Source organism: Aulonocara sp. 'chitande type north' Nkhata Bay, linkage group LG12 (assembly GCF_057382095.1).
Source record: "Aulonocara sp. 'chitande type north' Nkhata Bay isolate Kocher_YH1m ecotype deep benthic linkage group LG12, A_spYH_male_GT1.1, whole genome shotgun sequence".
Classification (NCBI taxonomy): Eukaryota; Metazoa; Chordata; class Actinopteri; order Cichliformes; family Cichlidae; genus Aulonocara; species Aulonocara sp. 'chitande type north' Nkhata Bay.
In genome coordinates, this window is record NC_141355.1 from 22,554,203 (window position 1) to 22,578,357 (window position 24,155).

General features: G+C 40.5%; 4 protein-coding genes across 10 annotated transcripts in view; 2 read left to right on the forward strand and 2 right to left on the reverse strand.

The window, feature by feature from the left end:
• The window catches only part of mtrfr (mitochondrial translation release factor in rescue), a 4,582-nt gene extending 2,414 nt beyond the window's left edge, over window positions 1–2,168 (forward strand). Inside the window, exons 2-3 of one of the 3 annotated variants that reach the window (XM_086314411.1) lie at window positions 1,363–1,641; window positions 1,737–2,168. In XM_086314411.1, the coding sequence (XP_086170537.1) occupies window positions 1,384–1,641; window positions 1,737–1,967 (489 nt within the window). In that variant the 5' untranslated portion in view covers window positions 1,363–1,383 and the 3' untranslated portion in view covers window positions 1,968–2,168. Of the gene's footprint in view, window positions 1–803; window positions 1,642–1,736 lie in introns of those variants that run through there. The other 2 variants (XM_086314413.1, XM_086314410.1) reach the window with 2 other exon arrangements.
• A 1,336-nt stretch (window positions 2,169–3,504) lies between these two features.
• On the forward strand, window positions 3,505–7,535 carry kmt5ab (lysine methyltransferase 5Ab). Its single transcript, XM_086314414.1, has 8 exons — window positions 3,505–3,663; window positions 3,858–3,961; window positions 5,100–5,247; window positions 5,419–5,623; window positions 5,741–5,828; window positions 6,220–6,279; window positions 6,386–6,576; window positions 7,019–7,535. The coding sequence occupies exons 1-8, from the start codon at window positions 3,654–3,656 to the stop codon at window positions 7,227–7,229; spliced, it is 1,017 nt and encodes a 338-aa protein (XP_086170540.1). The 5' UTR covers window positions 3,505–3,653; the 3' UTR covers window positions 7,230–7,535.
• Window positions 7,536–9,235: 1,700 nt separating this feature from the next.
• Window positions 9,236–12,293, reverse strand: rilpl2 (Rab interacting lysosomal protein-like 2). Of its 2 annotated transcripts, none has more exons than XM_086312916.1 (4): window positions 11,793–12,293; window positions 11,559–11,707; window positions 10,072–10,212; window positions 9,236–9,662 (listed from the first exon to the last, which is right to left on the reverse strand). In XM_086312916.1, the coding sequence occupies exons 1-4, from the start codon at window positions 12,084–12,086 to the stop codon at window positions 9,641–9,643; spliced, it is 606 nt and encodes a 201-aa protein (XP_086169042.1). In that variant the 5' UTR covers window positions 12,087–12,293; the 3' UTR covers window positions 9,236–9,640. The 2 variants fall into 2 exon arrangements, with proteins under 2 accessions (XP_086169042.1, XP_086169041.1); XM_086312915.1 differs by having other exon boundaries at window positions 11,559–11,710; window positions 11,793–12,292.
• Window positions 12,294–13,398: 1,105 nt separating this feature from the next.
• Window positions 13,399–22,743, reverse strand: LOC147317456 (RILP-like protein 1). Of its 4 annotated transcripts, none has more exons than XM_086314418.1 (8): window positions 22,284–22,743; window positions 19,426–19,576; window positions 16,896–17,014; window positions 16,517–16,792; window positions 16,220–16,414; window positions 14,594–14,736; window positions 14,410–14,514; window positions 13,399–14,243 (listed from the first exon to the last, which is right to left on the reverse strand). In XM_086314418.1, exons 1-8 carry the CDS (start codon window positions 22,572–22,574, stop codon window positions 14,153–14,155), a joined length of 1,371 nt encoding a protein of 456 aa, XP_086170544.1. In that variant the 5' UTR covers window positions 22,575–22,743; the 3' UTR covers window positions 13,399–14,152. The 4 variants fall into 4 exon arrangements, with proteins under 4 accessions (XP_086170544.1, XP_086170542.1, XP_086170543.1 ...); XM_086314416.1 differs by having other exon boundaries at window positions 16,517–16,822; XM_086314417.1 differs by having other exon boundaries at window positions 16,896–17,017.
• Between the last annotated feature and the right edge of the window lie 1,412 nt (window positions 22,744–24,155).

Consider the following 24,155-nt stretch of genomic DNA (forward strand, 5'->3'; position numbering starts at 1 on the left):
ATATCAAAAAGTTACTTTGCATGGTTGTGAACCTATTGACAATCACATCACAATAAAAGCTTTTATTATAGTTCCTGCTGGAACTACAGCAGTATAACATTTTTGACATAACAAACATATACGTGAGCTGTGTAAGCATTTACAGTTGGCACAGCTGCTAAAAAAGCAAAATTATGCAGTCTGTTGTGGAAAAACTAAACACGCCTACTGATTCAGCAGTTTGGAGAACCACCTTTAGCAGCAATAACTTGAAGTACTCATTTTCTGTGTCACTTTATTAGCCTCTCACAATGTTGTGGAGGAATTTCAGGCCACACTTTTTTTACAATGTTGCTTTACCTGCTCCTTAATCTCACTACAGAGCACAGTGTCGTTCATTGAGGAAGGTGACACTCATTTATATACATAGCTCTCTTAAAGTCCCAACACAGCATTTAAATCAGACTCTGGGCTGGTCTTTAACTTTTGTTCTTTAACTATTCTTTGGTAGATTTCCTCTGCTTTGGGTCATTGTCCTGTTACATGACCCAATTTTGGTCAAACTTTGGCTGTCACCTTATGCAATAGTCTTTATATATGCTTGTATTTTCTTTTATTTCACTGCTTTTCTGTTTCGTAGCACTTTTTGGGTTCCAGCTTGGATGTATGCATATTACCCTACCTTGTCCCCCCCCCCCCCCCCTTCTTTTCTTTGTGTTTTTCCCCCCATCATATTCAATCAAATCAGCAAAGTTTGTGACTTTTTGGTGAGGGGTAAGGCATGATAAATCTAACCTTCTTTGGACTATAGAAAACAAAATAAAACAAAAGCCCTAACCTTTTTATACATTGAAGTAAAAGTCAGATTTTAGAAAAGTGTATGCCCTGCAGAACCAATCAGAATGTGGGACAGGAGGACAAAGGATAAAAATGCTGTCCAGTCCTGCGTAAAGTGGGACATCCAATCACCCTTGTCCTGCACCACCCTCACACTTGTCTCTCACTCATGACAGTACCAGTTTCTCTCCTGGCGCCCTTTCATGTCCCTTCTCTATATCCACAGAGACACAGTCCAACTCCTTCTGACCTTCTCTGAACTTCTCCATCAACACTATCACAGCTTAAAGTTGAAAAGTAATAATGATAATAATTAGAAAAATAGAGTAATCGCTTATTCAAGTACACCAGTGTGGCTAAGTGATACGTGGTGGCGCTGTAGAGTCAGCATACCCACTATTCAATCCGCGAAGAAAAACACAACGACGGACGTAAAGAAGACAAACCGGAACATAAACAAAGGCTCAGCGTGACTCTGAAAGAGTGAGCCTGTGACACCTGTTGTTTTTTTCTGGATTAGAGAAATGAAAACTGTCTCTCTGTTAGGGTCTGGTGTGTTGTGATGTGATGTCCGTGTTTGTACCGATCACCAGCTTTGTGCGCATGCGGCTCACATGGATAGGCTCTCTGCTGCTTAGACCCCCTCCCACTGGACTCAGGTGTGTGTTGGCAGCCGGTAAAAAGGACCTGATAGACCTTCCTGTCCTGGTCGAGGATGAGCTCGAAGAGCAGTTTGTGAGAGGATCTGGACCTGGAGGACAGGCGACCAACAAAACCAGCAACTGCGTGGTGCTAAAGCACATCCCCACTGGGATCGTGGTGAAGGTGCTTTTTGTTCACCAATAGTTAATCGTGTAATGGTGTCCAGTACATCTGGAATACCTTTGATATTGTTTGTTGTCTTTTAATCTCCTCTCTAGTGCCACCAGACCAGATCTGTGGACATAAATCGAAAACGTGCCCGAGAGATTATGAGGGAGAAACTCGACGTTGCGTACAAAGGAGAGCTCAGTGAAGTTGTGATGAAGAAGAAGGAGTCTGTGCTCAGGAAGCAAGAAAAGAGGAGGAAGGCCAACGAGAACCTGGAGAGAAAGAGACTGTTGAAAGAAGCGCTGGCTGCAGACTCCAAGCCCGGAAATGACACTGTATGAGTGGTGTGTGTGTGTGTGTGTGTGTGTGGTCGGTGAGGTCAGAGATACTTGAATGATCCTGCACGTTGTGTCTGTAAAGCCTCAGTCTGAAGAAGTGCTGTCAGCTCTAATAACAAGATTTTATTTGTTTAGCTTCAGACAGGCACAGTATCAGTGTGTCACATAAGGATTAAAATAAAGTTATGTGTGATTGGTTGTTTATTCGTGTGAGTCTAAACTTGAGTTAAATAGGGGGGTCTGCTTCGTTTACCTTTAGATTCAAGTAGGATGGCAAAAATTTTGGAAGCCATGGAGCATTCAGCATATTTGAATTTCACAAGAAAAAGCTTAAAAAGAGACGAGTTGATCTGTGGATGTCTTCATGTTGAAACCTAAAGGTGTCACCAGAACACAGTAATATATAAGTGGACCTATTGCAAATGAACATAAAAAACGTTTGCTTCTATTTATACTGATTATAGGATGCTGAAAAATTGCATTGAAATGAATTACAGTTGCTGGACACTTTAAGTACCTTGCTGCTACCCAGTTAGATCCCTTTTTCCCTCCAGAGCTACCTAAATTCTTTTCACATAGATTCAAGATGGTGTCAGAAACATTCCTCTTTGGTCCATACCGGCATAATAGCATTGCACAGATTTGTAGGCTGAATATCCATGATATAAATGTCCTGTTCAATCGCATCCCAAAGGGGCTCTATTGAATTGAGATCTGGTGACTGTGGAGGCAATTTGAGTACTCAAGCAGTTTAAGATGCTTTTGGCTTTATGACATGGTGTGTTATCCATCAGAAAATGGGTGCTCTGTGGTCATAAAGGGATGATCAGCAGCAATACTCAGTTGGTACCAAGGGGCATAAAGTATGCCAAGGAAATACCATAACAAGTGGTTATTGGAGTTACTGTTACCTTCCTATCAGCTCAAAGCAGTCTGGGCTCCTCTGACTTCTATAATCAAGAAGGCATTTTAACCCAGAGAACTGCTGCTCACTGGATATCTTTACTCATTCAGACCACTATCTGAAAACACTAAAGATGGTTGTGTGGGAAAATCCCAGCGGATCAGCAGTTTTTTGTTTTTTTTTACAATACTCAGACCAGTACGTCTGCATAATTTTTAACAGTACCTCTTACATCCTTTTGCCACTAGATGTCAGTAAAAATCTCTTTCTCTACATTAATAGGATGTTTTATTTAGAAAGTTTTATTTAAAAAGCAAATGTGGGTCTGTGCTCAATTCTAGCCATATCTAAGTAAAATCATGATCTCTAGCTGTAAGTTATTGTCTTTTATTCTTATCTTTGCGATGTTATATTCCGTTAATATTACTTTTATAAGCTCTTTACAGGTAAACAGGCAAAACAGATTGTTTTGTGTTGCTATTAAAATAATTATCATTAACTGTTATTTAATGCCACTGAGAAAAACTTTTGCAAAGAGACCGATAACACGCAGAGCCGTCAGCTGGGGCCAATCAGAGAGCTGTTTTCAAACCCAAGCCCCTCCCGTCTGTACTTAAGAGCCAATGAGAAGCGGAGTAGTATTTTTAAATCCTCCACGCTCTCTCCGGAGTGATGCGGTCTGATATTTGTCGTTGCAGTGAACTGAGTACAGTAAGGGACCAGAAGACACAGGACTGCATTTAACAGCTCCCACGTCCTCTGTGGATTTTTATTTGTGTACTGACATGGCAAAAGGTAACTGAGACGTGTTGCTGTTTGTGTAGTAGCTGACTGCTAAATGCTAGTTAGCGCAAAAAAAGGGACTAGGTTTGTTAAAATACACGTGGCTGTTTACAAATAAAACTCAGCGGTAGTGTTTTTTTTGTCGTATATGTCAATGAATTGTTAGATAGAAGAGCTCAAATTTATTCATGTCTATGTTTATGCAGGGAAGAAAAATGTGCTGAGAGTCGACAAAAAGCCAGAGAACCCTGCTGAAGATACAGTAACCTCACTGACGGAGACAAAGGAAAACAAGCCAGCAAATAACAAGGTAACAAGGCTCTCCTCAGCTTATGCATCTCCAAAGCAGGAAGCTCACATTTTCTGGTAAACCAATTAGTGTTACTCTTGCAAGGGGTAAATCCTCCGCTTCATGCTGTGAACTAGGGGTTTCAAAAATAAGGGCCCGGAGACCAGAAGCTGCCCGGCAGATATTCCAGTACGGCCCAACTGGACAGGTTGAAAGAAGACCTACATTTTGGACTTTTAACTTTAATGTTATAGGTTTTACAGCTTTAGCTTTACTGATAAACACCTCCCTTCTGAGTATTCATGCTACACCAAAGTAACTAGGTTGATAGTTACAAAATATCTAATCAAAGTGGGCTTAATCTAGCTAGTGGATGTAAAATAAGTATGAGATTCCCTCTAGGTCCTTCATGTCCTTACTCAGAGTCCGGCCACAGTGGACACCTGGTTTCAGTACAGCTATTTGTATGTTATAACTTACTCCTTCTCTGTGTCTGAGTGAATGACCAACAGTAGTACAAGGATTCACTGACCATGTTAATGAATTCTTGTGAGAGAAACTCCGCTTGACACACAAGTAGAGAGGGAGAAAAACTTGAACATTTAATTTGAGCAATTTGAAATTTAGGCCTGTGGCTTGTAAATGGCAGAAAAATATTAATGCCTCATCTTTTTTACAGTTTGCGCACTGTATGGGTCAGGAATGTATGCTCCTAATTTACTTTAGATTGCTGCATCCACATTCCTGTACTTGATTTAAACTGGATATTTGAATCGGTTAAATTGTGAGCAGATTTTCCTGCAAGTCCTGTCAGAAAATCTCAGTTTAGTGTTCCCTTTTATATATGTTATAAAGTATTGAATGAGTGAGAAACAGCTGATTATGGACAGAGTCTTTGTTAGAGTTGCCAGACCAAGCCGTGCAGTTTTTGCAATTTGTTCATGGTTTGTTTTTTTTTGGACTCGGCTGGATTAAAGCGATGGATAAAATCTGTTTTCTGTTCTCAAAGGTGCTGGAAAGCACAGTGCTAAGTGTGCAACATGTCTCTAGATTTAGACAAGTTCCTGAACAGTGATGAAATGCTACACTTTGTTTATTGCATCAGATCACTCTCATACAGCTTTCTCTTTATGACCCATGTTTATAATGATTTTTGTAGGGTTGTAAAGGTAACGTGCAGACAGTTCTCCCAAGTCTACGGACTCCAAGCAAGCCCAGGTCCCCTCTGAGTGACAGTTCAAGCACGCTCATTCAGGAAGGAAATGATTCGGATTCAACTAAACCAGATATGCCAAAACTGAAAAAAGGTAAATTCTTAAATTAAGCACTTACTCTGTTATTTCACTGTTGTCCTTTTAGTTGCTGTTTCATCAGCATTCATGTGAGCTACACAACTTTCCAGGCTACTAGTAGTAGTAGCGCTCACTGACCTGTTCTTCTTAAATATTTGTGGTGTTTTTGTTTCTTCTGTGTTTAAGGCTCATCCAATAAAATGAAAGCTGAGGTATCCAAAGTCCAGAAGGCTGAAATGGCTTGTCATAGTGATGAAACAAGAGAAAAGGCCTCTGAGCAACCTGAGCAACCAAGCTCCACCTCGCATACTGACGTCAGGTCTGCAACAGATGGCAGTGTCCCAAAATCCAAGTCTCGGGGCAGAAATGGACACAAGCTGGGAGCAAAAAAGTGGGTACATGTCACCAACGTGCCAGTCTCATTAAAAACACAGAGGGGGTGGGCACGGACTCTTTCACACTCACTTGCACAAGCATAATGACTTATTACTCTGTCTCTTGTTTTCAGGATGGAGAGTAAAGCTCTTCAAAACAGAAAGGTCACTGACTACTTTCCCATCAGGCGCAGTAACAGAAAAACAAATGCAGAGTTAAAGGTCTGTATTGACTAATACTTTTCCAGATTTCTGAAAGGACTTCAAAATTTTTTGGTTGGGTTTTTCTTTTTCTTTTTTTTTTTTTTTTTTTTTGAAAGCCACTAAATGCTGATCTATGACTCATTAAAGCATAGAGGCACCTAACTCGAGGGATGAACCATGAGTTGTGTCTACACAGTTGGCAAAGAAACAGTTAAATAACACATAATTTATTAGTTTCTTTCACTGAAGCCTCATTGGAAATGGTCTCTGTGGAGTGGCTGTCGAGCCATTCTTAAGGGAGGGGGCGAAACTATTAAAACAAAAATGTATATAAAGTTGTCTTGATGTTCTCTTTAATAAAAAAAAAAAAAAACTAAACTAAACTAAATGATCGAATCACTGTTAACAGAGTGAACAACACAAGCACCTCGATGACCTGATAAAGAATGACATTGAAGAAGGAATGGAGGTAATGTTTACATTTGTGCCACTACAAAACTCTGCATGCAGACATGATCCCTGAATGCTGGTTAAGCAACATTTGCTAATCCAGTGTACATTTTCACTGTGAACAGGTCAAAAACATAGACGGCAAGGGGAGAGGGGTATTTGCTGTGAGTGGTTTCAAAAGGGGAGATTTTGTCGTGGAGTATCACGGAGACCTGCTGGACCTGGCTGAAGCTAAAATCAGAGAGGCCCAGTACGCTGAGGATCCTCAAACAGGCTGTTACATGTACTACTTCCAGTATCAATCCAAAACTTACTGGTAAGTCCAAATGGCATTGCTCTGCAAGAGGTCTCACACCCGTGCACACAAACCTTCAAAGTATGTGAGATTAATCTTTAATCATCAGTTTATTCAGTGTTGGCGTCTCACCATAGACCTGTATATATTCACCCTATGACTTTTTTTTTTTTTTTTTTTTTTTTTTCCTCCAAATAGTTTCTGTGTCATTTTTGTCTCCCTGGAAATCGAAATTCTAGTTGTACATAGGTTTTGTTTTGTTTTTTTAGAATCATAAAAGCATGTGTTCTTTAGGATGAGTAATTATTTCTTTAATACAAAAAGCACTGTTATAAAACTTTATTCTAGCTGACATTTTATTATGCGAAAGACATCTCCTAGAATTAAAAACAAAAGTTTAATAGCTGTGATTTTAGTATGGACACCTGTCTTGTGTTGTGACAGTCATGTCTGTGTATCACAGTGTTGATGCCACAAAGGAAACGAGTCGGCTTGGTAGGCTGATCAACCACTGTAAAACTGGAAACTGCCAGACGAGGCTTCACCCCATCGATGGAACGCCTCACCTGATCTTGGTCGCCTCCAGAGACATCAATGCAGGCGAGGAGCTGCTTTACGATTATGGCGATCGGAGTAAAGCCTCAATCCTTGCTCACCCATGGCTCAAACACTGAGACCTTGACTTTTTTTTTTTTTTTTTTCCGTTAATATATGAATTTGTCCCGTCTGCTGTCCAGTTTCTTTATGGAAAAAGATGTGATACTTGAAATGTTTTATTTTGTATAGATGCTCAAACTTCAGCTGGTGAAGTATATTTTTTATCAGGATTTTATATCTTTATGAAATGTAGCAGTCATTTTCTTTGAGAAGCAGGTTTGCACTGTGAACGGGGTTTCCTTTAGTAATTGTCATTCTAGCTTTTGTAAATTATTACATGTGCTGTAAATTGAGGAATAAAGCGGTCTTCATTCCTGCCGTGACATGATTGGTGGTGCATTCGATAACTAAATAAGGGACACATCTACTATCCTCCAGGTGGGACAAGACCATATCGTGCATCGGGGGTTTCAAACATAAGGCCAGGAGCCTGAATTGGCCTGGCGAAGACTCCAATGTGACCCATGGGATGGCTTTTTCAAACATTGTGAATTGTTTTTTCTTTTTCTTTTTTTTTTTTTAAACTATATTTTCACAGGTTTTACAGCCTGGGCCATTCACAGCACACCAAAGTAATTAAATTATAGATTTTTATTTTTATTTATTTATTTTTATAAACACATTTACTTCTTTCAATTTAAGCCCAAAGAGTCATGTTGGCAGATTTCTTTCACTTACTACAGCAGTGTTTCTTCTCCATGAGACCTTCTGTTGAAATTGCAAAGTGACGGTACATTATGAATTGTTCTGTTATAGCCCAGCCACTACTGTGATTACAGTGATGATATTTAACATTTAGAGCCACTTAATTATGGGCTGGTTCCCATATGCAACACATGTCATTCTTGCTTCATTCATACAATGAACACATTGGAGAACAACTCCGCTGAGTCCAGTCTCTAGCCATGCAGTCTAAAGTGCCATTGGTGACCTGTTCCACCTCCTGCGCTACTGTCACCTCAAAATTAAACTCACAACATGATGCAGTGTGGTGCATTTTTATATAAAATCTTAAATGGTAAAAGGCTAAAAGTAATTACTCTCATCTTTTATAACTTAAAACAACATGAATACAAATAACTATTTCACCTAATACCTGTATAATAAACACTACATCTGTGCCTCTTCCCTCCTTTTTAATCGCCTAATTCCTACATTTATTTTAGCAATTGAAACATCCGTCAACATAGCGTACTGAAATTGATGTCCAGGTCAGAGGCAGGAGGACGTAGGAGAGGAGGGCACAAAGAAATAAAAGCCCATGTAGAGGGGCTTGTATCCAGCAATGGTCTCCAGCAGATACTGAACTCTAAATACTATGTTGCATGGTCCCTCCATGTTATATGTCCACAAATTCTTTAGTGCAGTTAGGAGATAAAAGCAAAATTTGCTACAAAATTTCTTTAAAACGTACCTGACGAGGCTTTAAGAGTGAAAGTAGGAATATTTCCACACATGCAGCTAGCACTTGAGATTGGGTTAAACAAGTGTGTAGTGTTAAAGCCATTTATCAGTGAGGCTAATTGGGGGGGAAAAAAGGGTTCATTTGTTAGAGAGCAAAAAAAATGGGACCCTGCAGCAATGAAAAAGGTCATGTGGTTCGAAGGGTGCAGATTTACTCCGTTCCAGAGTGATGGGCATCTTAGGATAAGAAGAGAGGGGATGATGTGATGTAGCAGTCAAGCCTACAGTACGAGCCTGTGGGAGCAGTGTTACGATGTGGTGGTTGGTGACTAATCTAAATATAGTGACCAGGTTTTTCCATCATTGCATGAACTGAACTGTCAACAAAGCTAAAGACAGTTCAGTGAAATATGAGAGTGGGTTACCTTTTTGTCCCGCCTACCCTTCTTCACACAAAACAGAAGTCAACGAGAGGACTTCAGCAAGAACAAAGCCTTGTAATCTGCTGATTAAAGCCTGTAAATCTATGCTGTAATTTGTGTATTAGCAATATTTTTGGCATCTGGCTAAAATATGATAAAACAAAAGCTTTTTAAATATTCAACTTGAGACAAAACACAAGTACAATCAAATTTATTATTAGATTTTGATTGGGTATTTCACCTTCATTAACAAGATAGAGATGAGTGATGGGAATGTGCCTACATAAAGACCTTATCGTGGCTCATTAAAAAACAAGAAAAAAAAAAAAAAGCTGATGTTCAAGTTTATAAATAATTATAAACTTGAACATCTAACATGATCATCACTTGTTAAATAATACTTTCCAGTTTCCTTTCCATATCTTATTTTTACAGAATTAAAAGATGTCTACTCTAAAAACATCTTAGGTTAAAAATTAGTACAAAATATAATGCTTATTAAAACTGACAAATACTTCTTAAAAAGTACAAAAGGAGTTTAATTGTGCCGACAAATCCTGTTTGTCTCCTACATGGTCAGTTCTCCGTGAAAGCTTTTCTTCTCATTTTCGCCTGAATGAAAACCTACAAACAGAAAGGTCAGAGTTAGCTGAAGGAGCGCTGGTGAACATGGAGCACGCAAACAACGCTGCATCACGGGAGGCTGTGATTACTGACGGAAGCATTTTGGCAGAGGCGTACTCTCTCTCTGCGTCTCGTTCACTGCTCAGACAAACATCCTGAGCGTCAGCATGAATTCACCCAGTCACAAGTATATCATTAGGAGACAGGAGACGGGCTGTGAGAACGATCTCCCTGCTAGCTTATTACAGCATCATGTGGTTGCTGCTCAGAATTCTTCTGAATCCTTTCCATTTGAGGTGCACGGCTTAAAACAAGGCCTACTTTTACTTCCTTTTTTCCGCTTTCTTTATATTATTTTTAGTCATCTGTAAATACTTTTGTTGGTAAACCGAGCCAGCTTGTTACTCACAGTTTGCCTATGGTCGTCTTCTCTTCTTTCGTGTCGTTTATCATGGCTGGTCTGTGCTCTGTAGCTGCAGGTGTCTCCACCTGCCATGGTGGAGATGGAGACACCTCCACCATGGCTGGTTCAGCTTGTGGCAGGATCCCACTGCAGGAGAACGGGGATATTTATGATCACTAAGAGTATTTTATAAGACAGGCTAATATTTCATTTTATGAGACATGATCGATCTTGCTGCTTTAAAATGACAACAAATTAAAAAAAACATGATGTGATTGACAATGAAATGTGAGGCTTCTATAATATGCATATATCCTTTTGCATTCATTGGCTAGTTGTGGTTCTTATATTTGTGCACTCAGTGTTATAATTACATAGTCACATTCACTCATTGGCACTTTATTAGGTACACCTGTTCAACTGCTTTTTAACAAAAATATCTAATCAGCCAATCACATGGCAGCAGCACAATAGATTCATGCACGTAGACCTGGTCAAGAGGAGGTGCTGAACTTTAAACCAAACATCAGAATAGAAATGAAAGGTGGTTTAAGTGACTTTGAAAGTAACATGGGGGTCAAACTAGACATGCTAGTCTGAGTATGTCATAAACTGCTGATCTGCTGGGATTTTCCCACGTGACCATCTCTATGGTTTACAGAGGCTAGCCTTATAAAGACCAGCTCAGATCAGAAACTGAGGCTCAAATTCACACGGTCTCACCAAAATTAGACAATAGAAGATTAAAAAAAATGGTGCCTGGTCTGAGGAATCTCGAGTTCTACTGCAATGGCAGGGTCAGAATTTGCCATAAAACAAGATGAAAACACAGCTCAATTCGCCTTGTTTGAATGGTTCAGGCATGTGGTGGTGGTCATGGTATACTGATGCAGAGGATATTTTCTTGACACACTTTGGGCTTCTTTGTACCAACTGAGCATCGTAGAAACCATCTACCTGATCTTTATAACTACTGTGTACTCATCCTCAGATGGCCGCTTCCATAACAGGCCGTGTCACAAAGCTCAGAGCATGACAGTGAGTTCAGCTCAAATGGCAACCACAGTCACCAAATCTAACAGCCTCTAACAGCCCACAAGTCTGCAGCAATGGTGTGATGCTGTCATGTCAACATCAAAATCTGAGGAATGTTTCCAGCTCCTTGCTGAATCTGTGCCACAATGAATTAAAGGTTTGAAGGCAAAAGGTGGTCCAACCTACTAGCAAGTTGTACCTAATAGAGTGGCTGATCATTTTATGCATTTCCCCATGGACTCAGTGTAATTCTAGTTGAAACTGATATGAGATTCAAGCCAGTCTGACATAGCATTATACAGCAGCCCATCAATAAATCCTCTTACAAGCGCACAGTCTTCAGGTGTATTGACACTGAGCAGGTGCATTAGCTACATGTTTCTGATATAAATAAAGATTTCTCATTATTTTATGTACTCTTAGAAGCCAGAGTGAACTTTACATTTCACACCGGTTACCTCTTGTACAGCTGAAGCTCCTCCTGGGCCACCATGAGCTGAGCCTTCAGCTGGTTCCTCTCTTGCAGCACCTCCTTCAGCTCCTGCATAGTGAATCGGGGTCTGTTAGGGTCTGTCAGGTCCACCACCAGCTGGTTCGGTCCCGAAGTCTGCTGTGATTAAAAAAACAAAAAGCCATATTTAAAGGTCTACTTCTATCTGACAAGAGCCTGAACTATAGAGCGTCAAACTCACCGCGCCAGGCCTGGAGGAGCCCTCCTTGATGATCCTATCCAGTTCGCTCTTGAGGTTGTCCCGCTCCATTTTCAGCTCCTCCAGAGACAAGTTGTACTTGTTGACCAAAGTCTCAAACATTTCCAACACACGGACTATCCTAAACTGTAGGTCTGACACTTCTTCGCCAGTGCTGCTGATTTTTAACAGATCTCTTCCGATTACGTACGAGATATCATACACATCTTCCACAGTGAGCTCGAAAGCGTCCTTCTCGAAAGCCCGAGCTGGTGACGATTCCTCACCAAACTCCATGACTCAGCGGGACGGCCGAAATAAACTCGACTTTTTTTCCCCCGGATGCCACTCATAAGTCCTTAAACCCCACTCTTTCTCACTCTTTCTCGACTTCGGCTCGTACAGAGCGAAGGTGGCTAACTTTGGAGAAGCAGCACTTCCCCCATCACTCACGCACCAATGGCGTGACTCGTCGGACAGCAGAGGAGGGCAAAGTATCCTAGCGACAGGTGAGTACAAAGATCGTGTACAAGTCAAGAGCGCTCACTCGGCTCTGGCTATCCGCCAGATCACAGATCGTCGGTTTGTAAGGAAAATAAAGCAGTTTGTGAGTGAGACATCACTCTCCATATAGTCTCTCTGAACTTCTCTCAATCAAATCAGTTGAGAAAACACGTGATTTCATGTATTTTGTTTTAGTGGCTCTGGTTAGCTGACTAACTACAGTAAAACAAAAGGTTTGGGAGAAAAATATCCTAAATCTTTAAGATTGAAATTTGATGACTTTTCCGAAAATGACACAAAATAAACAAAAAATATTTTCTTACATTTTATACTGTTGTTCAGTACAAGTTTTTGTACATTAAGGCTGTTCTGGATAAAATTTAACCCACATCTGTGCTCCAGTGGGTCATATCTGGGAAAATAGTTGTTTCAGGAATTCAGAAACTGTACATCTCCGATCTTTGTGTACTTTTTGTGGGGTAGCTTAATCTAGCATATAAACTGAATAAAAATATCATGGTATTGTGTAATTCAACTGTATGTCTTTCAGAAATCTTTAGCAATTTGAAGTTTTATTTATGTGTGCTCAATTATGGGACTTTGCAGGATTACTGACCTTTTTTTAATTTAAATTGTAACTACCAAGTAAACTGAAAAATTTTGATTATCTGATATATGAAGCTAAAATATCTCAGCTGTCATTACAAATGTTCAAATTTTGGACCATGAAATTTTTATGCAAATTAAAGATGGCTGAGCAGAAGGCTTGGTTGATTTGAGAGCAATGGCCCTTTTAGTATTTTTATGATACAGAAGTAAGGACAGTGCTTAACAGTTGTAATAGTTATACATAGTTAATGGTTTGTAATGCCCATAAAATGCACTTCCACTGCTCTGTGAATCATTAATTCAGCATTAATGTGTCTGGATATGTTTTTAATGGTCAAATGGTATTCTATGCATAACAACAGGAGCTCTTTTCCCTAGTTATTCCTTTTTCAGTTTTGCTTTCTTTCTGCTTGCTAATTTTGCAAAATTAATGAAGATATATTTTTAAAAAGAGCAAGATATCGACTGTGTTTCATTGTAACACCAAAAAAATTCAAAAGTTTAAAAATAAAACTTTATTACTTTATTTCAAACAAACATTATTTTCCCTGTGCATCCTGGCACATACCAGTAGTTATGATAGTATTTATAGAGTATTCATTAGTGATGGAATATACTTCTCCTGGAGATTAAGACTTGCCAGTGTACACCACGATGTTTGGTGCCAGGCTGTAGTGATTAGCACAAGCGCACTCTCTTCATGATGAGCTCATAGAATAAAGGCACTTCAACTTTCATGATCATGTGCTTACTTTGCTATCAGATGCATCTCAACATGAACCAAACAAGACATTCACTTTATAGGCTCAACAAATACTCTGTATATGTGTATATGTATTTGGAGCCATGCAATAAGAAGCTTAAATGCTAATATAAAGCGTCTGACATGTGCAGCATCAAAAGTCTCCCTCAGTATATCTGCATAAAGCAAAGCACTTACAGGTGGTGACTTTCCAAAGACATAAAATATGACTGTGACAGGTCATAAAAACACCTGAGAAGGTCCAGATATGGCCATTTGCCTCACATTTTAACTGCTGAAGTTTATGTAAAGCTCAAAGTAGCAAAAATAAAAACAAGAAGTATCATCAAAATAAACATTAATTCCTTAAATCGCCACATTTTTAAATGTAAAAACACAAGATGGGTTTGGTTTTTAATAATTAAGGATCGGAGCCATTAAACCCAGGCGTGTCGGTCAGAAAACTCGTGCTGAGATGATGTGGTTTTAAAAAAAAAAAAAAAAAAAGTCATACGAAGGAAAGTCTTCTGATTGGCAACAATGTTGGATCGTCTGTGATCAAACCGGCAGCCACCATTGGCATAATAGCTGTGAAGATCCTGTCAAGACAGGAAAAGAGAGAAAACACATCATATGTAAAGACTATGTGAAATCAGTATTATTGAGTCATGTATTATTAGGCCATGTTATCCTACACAGGAGCAGAGTACTGATATTTCAAATAACAGGAGTAAGAAAACCATAACAAACAAACTCATCGCTCACAAGCGTCTTATTCCTGATTCACGTTGATCAGCCACAGGTAAGCTCGGAGGAGGAGACGGAGAGGAGACAATGGAGCCGGTGTTCTCCTCAGTGTTCAGCTCATCACTGAAGGATAAGGAGGAGGTCAATGTCAGCTTTTGCATCCGCGCCGAGTCAAATTTTATGCCTGTGAAGGAAGTCGTACCTTTTATAGTATGCCAGCTCCTCCTGCAGCAGGAACACCTGAGCTTTGAGTTCATTCTTCTCCTGCAGGACGTCCCGCAGCTCCTGCAGGGTGAAGCGAGGCTTGTCCGAGTCCTCCTCTGGCTCTTCATCCGTCGATCCATTCTGCATTCAAAACAAATATTCATTCTTTCTACTGCACAGCTTAAAAACAAATACTATAAAATGAAAGAGGTTGGTTATGCTGTTGAAGTCAAACTGGTTTTCTCCAGCAATGTACAACAGAAAAAGGAGCAAACAAAGTTTCAACCATGAGTCGCCGTTCTTGTGCATTTAACAAAAAAAGGTCATGTCTGACAGATGTTCATCGCCTTAAGGAAACACTACATGACAAAGTTTGTCTGAATCTGCCTACGCTGACCTGTCTAATGTCTCTGGCATTGTGATATGAGCATTAACAATAACATCAGTCCAGTGAGTGTCATGGTGTTATGGCAGATTAGCTAAACGGTGAAACAATCTTCTCCCAGCTGTGCATCACTTCAGGCATATTTAAACATCCAGTGCTTGATCATTTTCAGCACCAATGAGGCGTAGCTAGTAATAAAGTGTGGACAAACTATTTTTACCTTGCTCCGCCCTTAAAACTGTGGCAATACCAGTATCCTGGCATGGCTACGCACACCTCATTATACCACTGTAGCATCAACAAACTACAGATCCATCAATTTCTGCTGCTTATCTGGGGTCGGGTTGTGAAGACATCTGCCTATGCAGGGAAGTCCAGACCTCCCTCTTCCCAGTCATCTCCTCCAGCTCATCCAGCTCATACCAAGGTATTTCCAAACCAGTTGAGGGAAGTAATCTCTCCAGCCTGTCCTGGGTCTACCTCGAGGCCTCCTCCCATTAGGACATGCCTGGAACACCTCGCCCACAATTGATCCCAGTTGGATCCTGAACCACCTCAGCTGGCTTCCTTTGAGAAAGGCCAGCCACCCTTCTGAGGAAACTCATTTCCACTGCTTATATCCACCATCTGATTCTTTTGATCACTACCCAAAGCTGTGTGACCACAGGTGAGGGTGGGGACGTAGATCAAATCGACAGCTTTGAGATCTTTTCACCCAAACACACTCGAAGCACCAATCTGTCTGACGATCTCCCCTCTCCCCTCACTCATGAACAAAACCCCGAGATACTTTAACTCCACCACTAGCGGCAGCATCTCATCCCTGACCCACTGCTCTCACTCTCGCTGCCTCACACTCAGCTTCGAACCACTTCAGTGTGAGCTGGAGGCCAGCACGTATAGAGGGAACAGATCATGGTTTCATGGTTCACTGGAGTCCCAAAAATCTGGTCTCCTAGTTTCACCCTATGACTTAACCCTGGTCCTTCATGTCCCACCTGCAGTGGCTCTGTGTCCCAGCAATGGGCCCACCCCACAGTTTGAGAACCACTGACCTGAAGTTAAATTAGATTAAACCAGATACATCTGTGAGTAGTGAGATTAAAGATGGTACCAGCTGACTGCTGTGCCTCACTATGACAAGGTGATAACAACTATTTAGTGTAAACAGCCTTATGGCAGCTCTGCTATAACAACACAGCAGCACTGGCTAAATAGTAAAGTGTACGTGGACATTACCAGCAACAATGTTGTTGAGTTCTCCTCTTCATCTCCGTCTTCCTTGTTATCCTCTCTGTTTGCTGACTTTCGGAGAAAGGAAAGACTCTTGTCGCACTCGAAACAGTTTTCCAGAAAGTCTGGATCTGCCCCACACTCCACCCACACTGAATTTGGTTTGAAGGAGCTAGAAAGGTGAGCTGCTGCTGCTGCAGACTAGATTTGTGACACATAAAAGCCACTTAGGCAAAAAACAAAACAAAAAACCCACCCACAAATAGTTTAAACATCTGCTAAATATCAGGTATTTTTTCTTACAGTCATCAGTGGGGATGCAGGTGAAGAAATCTCAGAATTTGACAGAGGCAACTCTTCTGTCTGAGCGACTTCTATCTCTCGCTCCAGCTCCCGCAGCTCCTTTTTCAGCCTGGTGACCTCCAGCCGCAGAGCCCCCGCTTCCTGGTGTTGTGCCTGGGCTGCAGCTTCCAGCTCAGCCCTCTGCTGAATCAGGGTCTTGCCCTGGGCCTCCATCAGTCCTATCCTGTGAAGAAGCTCCTGGTTCATCCTTATCAGCCGATGCTGCTGCAGCTGGAGCTGAAGTTCAGAGAATTTGCTCCATGAATTCTAGTAAAACAAAGTTGTTGTTTTTTGTTTTATAGTACATATATTCTTAGATGCAGGTATTGTGAATCCTCACCGCCTCGATATCCTCATTTTTTAGCGTCAGCTCATGATCTTTAGCCCGGATGTCGTCTCTCTGTTTATCCACCAAGTCTTGAAGTTTCTTCATCACTTGTTTTTCTTTCTCTGACATTCCTGCTGTAATCCAAATTAATAAATTAATGCTCACAGAAGGGTTACATAAGCATTCAAATAAGCACAGTAAAATAGGTTTTTAAAAAATCAAAACAGAGTGAAATTCTGCACTCGGGCAGATTTTGCACTAAAAACTTTTACCAGCATGAAACCGAACAGAACTACAATCACATTTAAAGAGTTACGAATCCACAGGAATATTTTTCAGTATGGATGCACTGTGTACTGTAAATCCTCCAGTTAAACACCAGGGTCACAGTCATTTGTTTTAAACAGCAAACGCCTAAAACTATTAAATGACACAATTTCCATGGTGTACACCTTCTTAATTTGGTGTATTAATACACAAAATAAAAGAGTGCAAAAGATTTATAAAAATATTTAACTTTTCAATTTAAAGTAAAATATGATAGGTTATTTTCCCAAAACATAGAAACTTTCACAAATGGCTTTGAGATTCAAGAAAATAAAGTACCATAGATGTATATGTTTGAGACAGATAAGGTGTCAGTGGCCAGAGGAGTCACGTCATGTAATATCCTGTTGTTTGTGTGCTTATAACCAGTGCATGTGCTGCAGCCCTGACAGTAAGTATAAAAGCACTTCCACACAGAGCAATATTTTAGTCGGATTCAAAAATAGACTTCTTCACAAGCTCCCGGCTTTCTCTCTGCACAGCCTAATGCCCAGGGTGGCAGTGTGTAACATACAGCAGACTGTTATGAGTATGAAACACATTTCAGATTTTCAGCCAAGACTGATCTTTAAGAGTCAGAGCAGAATTATTACAGTCTTGCATTTTTTTTTGTAATAACATTTGAGTTTTTATTTTCAGTTCGGTTTAGTTTCAACCAGTTTGCACAGTGGATTTTCTCGTGTTGGATGTTAGTTTTTTGTACATTTCTTCCACTTATCCAAAACAGGGTCACAAGGGGGGTTTCGGGGCTGGAGCCTATCCTAGCTACCATAGGGCGAAAGGCGGGATACACCCTGGACACGTTGCCAGCCTGTCGCAGGACTAAGACATAGAGACAGACAACCATTCGCACTCACATTCACACCTATGGACAATGTGGAATCATTATTTAACATAAGCCCACTAACTGCATGTCTATGGATTGTGGGAGGAAACCAGAGTACCCAGAAAGAACCAACAAAGACACAGGGAGGAAAAGGTCAGATGCTGGATTCGAACCCAGGATCTTCTTTTTGTAAGGAACAATGCTAACCACTCACAGATTTTTGTTGTAATAGACCTCACTGCACTGAATCATACTTGTTATTAATCTCTGTCTCTCTTCCGCAGCATGTCTTTTATCCTGTCTTCCTTGTCTCACCCCGACTGGTTGCGGCAGATGGCCGCCCCTCCCTGGAGCTGGTTCTGCCGGAGGTTTCTTCCTGTTAAAAGGGAGGTTTCCATTCCCACTGTCGCCAAAGTGTTTGCTGACAGGGGTCATATGATTGTTGGGCTTTTCTCTGTATGCATTATTGTAGGGTTTACCTTACAATATCAAGCGCCTTGAATCAACTGTTGTTGTGATTTGGCGCTGTATTAATAAAATTGAATTGAATCGATCATATTGACATGACAGCATCACACAGTTGCTGCAAATTTGTCAGCTGCACATCAATGATGTGACTCTCCAATTCCACCACATCCAAAGGTGCTCTGTTTGACTGAGATGGGGTGACTGTAGAGGTCCTTTGAGTACAGTGATCTCACTGTCACCTTCAAGAAACCTGGTTGAGATGATCTGAGTTTTAAGATCTGTCCATAAAGAGATGGATACGGTCAGCAAGAGCACTCGGGTAGACTGTGGGGTTTAAGGAAGCAGGAAACGTTTTTCTAATCTTCTGTTGTCCAGTTTTGAGGAGCCTGTGAAGCAGTTTTCTAATCTTAGCTGACAGGAGTGGCACCCAGTGTGGTCTTCTGCTTCAGGTTCCTCATGTTGTGCATTCAGAGATGGTCTTCTGCACACCTTTGTTGTAACTCGTGGTTATTTGAGTTACTGCTGCCTTTCTCACAGCCTGAAGCAGTGTGTTTTTTGCTTCCGACCTCTGTTATCAACAAAACATTTTCACCCCCCGCTCACTGTATATTTTCTCTGTTTGAACAATTCTCTGTAAACCTTAGAAATGGTTGCCTGAAGAAAAAAAATCACAGCAGATCAGCAGTTTGTGAAATACTGACACAATCCATCTAGCAGCGACAACCATGCCATGTTCAGAGTCACTTAAATCACTTTTCTTCTCTATTTTGATGCTTGATTTGAACTATAGCAGGCCATCTTGACCATAACTACGAGCATACATCCCTTGAGTTGTCCACTAAGATGTAACACACCAACTGTTTTCTTATTCAAGGTTTGTGTATTAAACCCTGGCCGAGAGCTTTTTGGTAATCAACTCACCTTCATGTTTCTGCAGATCTTCCTCTGTGACCGGTGTCTCTTTAAGTGAGAGGCTCACCAGCAGCCTCTTGTTCTCCGCCTGAAGCTGAGTGATTTGAGAAAGCAGGTCCTGGACTTCTCCTCTCCACACATCCTCCAGCAACTCCAACTCCTGAGCACAAAAATGAGGACACTTCAAATGGAGTACTGGACCCATTAATACTTTAAATGGAAAAAAGGAAGCTAGGGGCATGTTAGATTTTTTTCTTTTATCAAAAGAGATCATCCCTTACTTTATGAGGATGGATCAAACCTATCACACTCTGTGCTCCACACAAGCAGTGAATCAAAATAAAGTCTAATTTGCATCTAAATGTAGAAATAAGAAAAAGCTTTTTAGTCCTGATTCACCGTAAATATCCTGAGACTGAATAGAAATGACCAAGAACTGATAACTAATCACAAGAAAACTCAGCTTTTGTGCATCCAGTGCTTGAAGCTGAGAAGAAATAGTGTGAAAATTAGAGTGTGTGCTTGTGTTAGCTCTGAGAGGCACTGGCCACCTGTCCATGCTGTTTCACGCCACTTGTTCAAAGAGGGGATAGACTCTAGCGGTCACATGACCATAAAACAAGGTTACAGGGTCAGATGTGTGTGTACTATTTTTCCATGTTTTAGATCGAGCAGTTTTAACATTACATGAAGATAACATCTTCATCGTGATTTTCTGGTAGAGAGCAGAATTCATGGATCCATTAATTAAGGCAAGTCGTCCTGAAGCATCAAAGCAGCCCCAGACCGTCACACTGCCACCACCATTTCTGATTAAAATGCTGTGTAAGTTTAACATAGGATGCAATGGGACGCAAACCTTTCAAAAGGTTCAGCTTTTGTCTCGTCAATCCACAGAATTTTATATATATATTTATTTATTTTTTGGAAATGTGAGTCAAGACTTTGTTTTCTTTATGCACAGGAGTGGTTTTCGCCTTAGAGCTCTCCCATGGATGCCATTTTTGCCCAGTCTCTTTCTTACTGGAATCATGAACTCTGATCTTAACTGAGGTAAGTGAGACCTGGAGTTCTGTAGATGTTGTTCTGAGTTCTTTTGTGATCTCCTGGATGAGTCGTTGACGCACTTTTGGAGTCATTTTGGCAGGCTGGTCACTTCTGCAAAGGTTCAGCACTGTTCCAAGTCTTCTCTATTTTCTGTATAATGTCTCTCATTGTGTTTTACTGGAGTCCAAAGCCTTAGAAATGGATTTGTAGCCCTTTACAGAATGATAGACGTCAGTAACTTTCTTTCTCAGCTGTTTCGTTGAATCGTGGCATGACGTGTTGCTTCTTCACTTTGTCAGACAGACTGTGATTTCCTGATTCAACAGGTCTAACAGTAATCAGTCCTGGGTGTGGCTGGAAACAGAACTCAGCTTTAACTATCAGTAACCACAAAAAATGTGGTTAATGATAGTTAATTACGGGGTTGTGGAGAGAGAGTTTTTACTTTAACACACAGGGCCAGGTAAGTTTGGAAAACTTTTTTCCCCTTAAAAAAATGAATTCATCATTTTAAAAACTCAGGTTTTACACACACACACACACACACACACACACACACACACACACACACACTCTGATGGTTGCATCGTGGGACTCCATTTCAGCAGTGCTTCCAGATTTGCTTTTTGATCATTGGAGAGTTGCTTAAAAAATGATTATGTATTTCAGTACTGGTTACACCTGCATCAGGAAATGATAGAAGTGCGAGAACAAAAACAAAACCTCTTTGGCCTGCAGCAACACTGAAGGCAACAAAATTAATTTTCTTGTCACTGAAAATGTAAGTAATTTTCTCAACCCTATAAAAAAAAATTGCGTCTCTGCCACCGCTTCTTTCATGAAAACAAATTATTATCTCAGATGGGCTGATTTCTTGTAAATCTGAGAGTTATTTGTGTAAACTGTGCAGCTAATGGCTCTAATCCACAGCTAAAATAAATGAAATATTGTGCTGGATAAGGCCAGCCGCACATCTGGTTTATTGCTCCCAAAATCTGTACTTAAAATACTCAAGCATACACATGTGTCTTAAAGGTCCGGTCTTGTTATTATACATGATAGGAGGTTGTTTGATTCATTAGACAGTGTGCTATAAAGCAGTTATGTAATGGATGTGAAATGGTCATCCTACTGCAGCAATCTAATGTTAAATAATACAAACAGTGCTCAAAGCAACTCATTAAATGCCACTACCTGAATATAGTTGTTATAGTTTTATTTTTTCATTAGTTTCCAGAGATGATTTTCTTGTATCAGTTTAGTTAGTATTGTTTGAAAATATTTAACTTTAGTTTAGTTTTTATTAGTTTCAGTATTTGTTTTGGTCTTTTTAAATTTTATTGTGTGCAGAGCATGTGCCAGAGACTATATTTAGGAAAAATCAGAACATGTAAGTGTTTAAAAGCAGCTGACTCACAGTCCAGACACTTAAATCAAAGCCTCATCCGGCAAGCTGTAATAATATTTAATCTCTATGCTTATTTTAGTTTCGTTTTCCAAGTTCACAAAATCGTTCCAGTTAGTTTTCCCCTTTTTTGTATTTCTAGTTTTTATTTTAGAAGTTACAATATTTTTCCACATCTAGTTTTAGTTAACTACAATAACCTATGACTGAAGGAAAATACACAAATGATAGCTTCAATAGGCATCCACAAACATTTTTAGCTGTATTTTCTCCACTTTATTCTGTTTTTCCACACTAAAAGCTGAATTATAAAATGTGCTGATATCCTTTTTGCTCACCCGACACAAGGCCTCATAAACAGGTACACACACAGGTGGAAGTAGAAACAGGTGTCTGCAGGTAGGTTGACACTGACCTTCTGGTGCTTCCTCTCCTGCTCGTGTCTGTCGCTCCGCTCCTGCCGCAGTCTGTCAAGCTCCCTCCGCAGGTCCTCGGCCTCCTGCCCAGTGGCTCCGCGGCTCACCAGCGCCTCCAGTAGCTCCAGGACCCGAACCACTCGGGGCACCAATGCGACGAGAGCGTCGCAGCCAAACTTGTCTATCATCCGCTCAAACTCCTGCCCTAGCACCGCCGCTATCTCATACACATCCACAACCGTGAGCACCGCCGCGGGTTTGTCCAGCACCGACACAGCCCGGTTCTCCATGCCTGAGCTCAGTTTTATCTACACCGCAGGACTTTTACATATTTTCATGTCCTCTCAGTCTCCGAGAGGACTAATTTGCAGATAGACGAGTTTACCTAAGCAAACAGGAACCCGAGCGAGAACGCAGTTTGTTGACAGTTAAAACTTTCTGCTGCCCCTCGGATGCCGCGTTCACATACCCGCGAAAAGTCGTAAATGTCCTCATCCGCGGTAAAACGTGACATTTTTGCATGTTATCAGATGTAAAACAGAGACATGACGAAATACGAGGGAAAACGTGTAAATACCCCCTTTCATTTTTTTTAAAGGACCGGTGATTATTGGAAGTAAAATAATTTTGGCGATACTTGGAGTCGTGTATGATGAAACAGCAGTTCGTTGGGTGTTTAAACAAATATCAGTGCTTTTTTTTTTTTTTTTAGCTCACGCTAAGTAAGAAAACTGAGAGAAACGCATACTCCTCTGTTCCAGCAGTTCAACGTGTGATTTCAAGACGCTGGTCATATTTAAAATTGTCTGTGAAGGCAGCAATCCTCGTTGTCTCCAGGCCGAACTGCGCATGTCAAAATATCAGTAATTCGTTACCTTTTATGCTCCTAATGTAGGCTCTAAAATATCCCGGCCGTACGTGGCGCCTTAGCGACAAGCAGGAAATAATAAGCAGTACAGCAAAATACATAAAACAAAAAAAAGTTAATTGAAAATATTAAAATATCGCCAGTGTCACTGATATATGTTGTGGTAACAATGCATGGTTCATATGTTCAGTGTTATTTTTTAATTGTCTGAATTAGTCATTAATAATTTGAAAGCGTTTATTAATATTATTATTATTATTGTAAATTTCCAGGTAAGTTTTGCAAAATTCATATATATAAAATGCACAAAAGGCTGCAATTAAAACGGTTCTAGTTAGAAATGTTCTTTTGAACCTCTTCTTTGTGGTTTCAAGCTCATGCGTATTGACATCGTTACAAATGTCCATTATTCAGCATTAAGCCGGGCATGCTGAATGTACTGTTTGTTTGTTTTATGTATCTTTATTCAATGGAAAGTAAGATGTTTGAATTACACAGATACATTAACCATTACATAGCCACTGACAGGGCAGTAATTCATTTTTACTCATGTAGACCTTCTGAGGTTTAAATTGACCATCAGAATGAGGAAGAAAGGTGGTTTAAGTGATTTTAAACGTGGCATGGTTGTTGGTGGCAGAGAGGCTGGTCTGAGTATTTCAGAACCTGCTGGGATTTTCCCCACACAACGTTATGGCATGGGCATGTGTGACTGCCAGTGGAAGTGGGTCACTAGTGGTTGCTATCGATGTGACTGCTGATAGAAGCAGCAGGATGCATTCTTAAGGGTACAGAGGTGTACACTCCGCTCTGATTCAGCCAAATATTGAAAACTGATCAGACAGCACTGGAAAATGCAAGTAGATATGACATGGCCCAATCCATACTGATAAAGGAACCAAATTTTTTGTGAAGGGAAAGAAATCACCTGACAGACCAGCTTTTCAGTTATTACAAACAAAACTGAGGGCAAAGAGAGACCCACAAGCAGTAACTGAAGGCG